The sequence below is a fragment of the Leptonychotes weddellii genome, chromosome 15 (genome assembly GCF_054177405.1).
Source record: "Leptonychotes weddellii isolate Sample4059 chromosome 15, ASM5417740v2, whole genome shotgun sequence".
NCBI classification, from domain to species: Eukaryota; Metazoa; Chordata; class Mammalia; order Carnivora; family Phocidae; genus Leptonychotes; species Leptonychotes weddellii.
Genome location: NC_138383.1, coordinates 27,648,222 through 27,652,051, shown reverse-complemented (window position 1 = coordinate 27,652,051; position 3,830 = coordinate 27,648,222). Strand labels below are relative to the sequence as shown.

Sequence of the window (3,830 nt, the reverse complement as noted above, 5' to 3'; positions counted from 1 at the left end):
GCTGGCCATCTCCAACAAGGGACCTAGAAAGCCTTGTGGGTGAGTACTGCTGGCTAATTTTCCCAGTTAAGGGGCCTCAGACTAGACCCTACAAATAAGACCTGATTCAAGCCCATCAGTCTCTCTTTGCCTGATCTTCTCTCTTCAGCCCCCATTCCACTCCACCCTAGATACCCTCTACGCCCACCCATGTGTGGCACCACTGTCACCAGGGCAGCCCTTTGGACTCCCCTCCCCCGCAAAAAACCCAAACAGCTCAGAAGTGCATCAATCGACCTTTAATGTCCAAAAGAGGCATGGATGCAGAGCATAGGAGATGTGGTGGGGTCTCAGCCCCTGCTCCAGAAATGAGGGAGAGATGAACACAAACCAGACATTTCCAACTGGCCACACAAGTCTGGGAAGGCAGGGGGAAACACAGATTTGGACATTCATAAAAAAATAAAACCTAAAACCAAGCACTCAATCTTGTGTGCACTGAAGGGTTTGATATAGGGAACTCACTCACCATCCCAGTAACCACCCTCCCCTGTCAGCATCAAAAAGAAAGCTCGGCACACACTAAAGGCTTGGGGAGGGGGAATTCTCCTGCCTCCCCGCCAGCCCCAAGAATGGACTCAGAGGAAAAAAAAAAAAGAAAAGAAAAGAAGAAAGAATGAGCTGGATCCCAACCACCCTCCTCCCACAGTGCCAACCCTACAATGAGAGTTTTAGATGCAATTTACAAGAATCAGCAGCTCAGTCAGCAATGATCCTCCCACCCCCATCCGTGTTTGATCCACAGACAAGATTTCCCCCTGCACTCTCCTTGGAATCTCCTCCCACTAGCGGCCCTGCTCATCTCCTGATACCTGGCTTCACCACTGCAAGACTAATCCCCTCCGAAGTTCCTCCAAAGGTCCTTGCAGCCCTTTATCACTTCCATCCCCACCTCCCATAAGGACTGCAACCACCCACAAAGTCACTTTCCGTCTCCACTAAGAACCAGTTCCAGGGCAGATGGCATCATGGCCATCTCCTCATGGGCTATCCTCCCAAAGCCTTCTGGGGAACAGACAGCCATAGGGCAAGCAGTGTCTGGGCCAGATGGCCTGGGGGGAGGGGGTTGACAACGGTCTTCACCCCCAAAACAGACACCCCCAGAGGTTTTTAACATAAAGGCCCAATTAGAACTAACCGTGCAGCCTATCTACCCATACACCCTAGAGATTCCACACTGTCCTGCCCCTCCCTCCCCTCTACCCCAAACCAAGACACACACGCACACACACATACACACACATATACACAAAGGAGAATCAAGGGAGACATTGATTTGGTTTGATTGCTAAGACTTAACTAAGGAACTACAGTCACCAGAAATTCCCTTGCCAGCCAACTAACAGGGGCTGCTCTAAGAGAACTCCAGAGGAATGAGAAAACCAAGGGCTAAGCAGGGAGCAGACAGAAGGAGAGAAGAATGAATAGAAGAAAAATCAAGCTAATCCTACCCCCAACATCCTCCTAGCATGAGCTCTGGCAGGAAGAATAGAAGAAGGTAATCCACAAAGACACAGCCCTTACTTTGAAACTCTTCTGACAAAGACAGCAAGACAAGTCTGCTCCCCACTCCCACACACCACAGACAAACACGTCTCAGGGCCCCTCAAAGAATCCACCCCCCACCCCACCCTCTGCCCCAAGCCGTGGAATCACAGTTCAGTGGAATATTCTCCCTGGTACTAGATCAATCCCCCTAGCCTCCTTCCTATCCCTCTCTCCTTGCCAAGCCTTATGCTGCCCCCAGCAGCCTCTCCAGCCCTAGCAAAGCAGCACCCACCACCAGGAGGAGGTGGCTGCACAGTTTGAGTTCCGCCTCCAGAAACCGACTGCTCTCCCCCTGCCCTCCTAGTCTTACAGGCTTCGTTGAGGGCTTTTTTTTTTTTTTTTTTTTTAATGTAGGGAGAGAAAGAGAAGAGGGAGGGGTGGGAGAGATTTCCTAGTGCAATACAACCAAAGAAAAGATTTTAAAGTCTTGAAAAATAAACATAAAGCAGCCTTCTTCCCCAGGCAACTAAACAGAAAGAAGTTTGGTTTTGTTTACTGCGACATACACATGAAATCGAGTATACAGTCCATGCAGTAGCACAGCCATTGGAGAGGACATCCTGATGCTGGCCCCGGTGCAAAACAGTCCCAGCAACGCCGCCTGCCTGCCATCGCTGCCGCCGCCACGGACACCTCCACTGCGGCCTCCTAGCCGGACTTGAACAGGAGGATTGCAACTTGACCCAAGTAAAAATAGATGAAGTGCTTTGTCTCGTGTGTAACATAGCTGCCAAAATTTCGGCCCACGATACAATGCCAGGTAGGGTTATATTTCTTGTCAAATTCCTAAAAGAAGAATAAAAGGGAGAGAAGAAAGGTGATTAGGACAGCTGGAAGATGAGAAATCGGAAGAGGAATCGGATTAATTTAGTTATCACCCCCCCCCCCCAACCCCTAGCCCACGGCCTCAGCTCACCAAACCTCAGGAGCTCAGGTTAAGGCTGGCTAGGACAGTCCTTCCTTCATTAATAATGGAACACTGCAAAGGCTCCATTATTTCTCTCTAGCACTTTACACCCCGATCATCTCTCCTCCTCCTCCTAGCTACCCTACTCTGTAGTCCACCCTGTGATTCTTTAGCAAAGGAGTCAGGAAAGCCCAGGGCATGAGAGACCACTCCAGTGTCACACAGCATGAGGAAAGCAGAGGAGAGCCTCCCTGACTTGCCACCTGCTGCCTCCCACATTACTAAACCAGCATTTCCAAATGCCACGAACCCAGACCCTAGAGCCAAACGCCAGGAGTACCAGGAAGCAGTTCTTTGTAAGTCAATATTAAAGGCACTCCTGTGTGCCAGGTACTGTGTGGGCTGTAAGCAGCAGAACAAGGACATCGGCCATGAGATCAAGGCAATTCCCTCACTTCTCTCAGGGGCACAAGTTCAGCATCAAAGCAACCTAGGAAATCCTTATGACCTAATCAGACAGGCAGTTCCCAGTCACTCCATAGATCCAGCAGGAAACAGATGGCTCAGGAGATGCACCCCGCCATGCAAGAGACCTCCACCATGGACCCAGCAAAGCTTCCAACCCTGGGACTGTCCCCCAGGTTCTTAACTTACAACTTGTTTGGCCTCCTCACTGCCCCCTACACCAAGGGACTCCAAGAGGTATTAGGGAACAGTGGAAAGGGGATGGGTCACCACATCCAGCCCTAATGCAGACTCTGTAGTATAGGAGAGCCCTAGTCACTTCCCTGGTTCTCATTTTCCCCATCAGCAAAACAAAGAAGCTAGGCCAGATATAATCTAAGGATTCTCCTGACTCAGAGTCCATGATTCTGGATCCTCCTCCCTGTACAGGACAGATAAGGCATCACTCAGCAAGGAGCCAGCACCCCGAGCTGGCTCTTCACCCACTGGCTCCTTATACAGATAGTCTCTCAGGACTCGAGTTTCCTCTTCTCATCCCACCCTGCCTAAGTAGGAAAGCAGAAGTCTGTAAAACTTAAGGATGCCCTACCACCTCTATGGACCAGGAAACCACTACACTTAGGCATCCCTTTTGGGATACTAGGGCTGAAAACATCAAAGACTGGGATTATGACACTAGCAGACATGGATTCTGACTGGGAATCAGAGGCCCTGGTACCACTTCTCACTTCTAGCTCAGCGGCTTCCTGTGTTAACCATATTCATTCACCCATTTGCTCAGGAATTTTTCAGGGACTAAACCTATTACCCCAATATTGCTCATCCATTTTTAGCAAATTATATATTCAAGCCCACCCTTTTTTTTTTTTTT

General features: G+C 49.8%; 1 protein-coding gene across 1 annotated transcript in view; it reads right to left on the bottom strand.

The window, feature by feature from the left end:
- Positions 1–263: 263 nt before the first annotated feature.
- The window catches only part of DYNLL2 (dynein light chain LC8-type 2), a 7,300-nt gene continuing 3,733 nt past the window's right edge, over positions 264–3,830 (bottom strand). Inside the window, exon 3 of the mRNA XM_081805271.1 lies at positions 264–2,373. Within this exon, the coding sequence (XP_081661397.1) occupies positions 2,236–2,373 (138 nt within the window). The 3' untranslated portion in view covers positions 264–2,235. The remainder of the gene's footprint in view (positions 2,374–3,830) is intronic.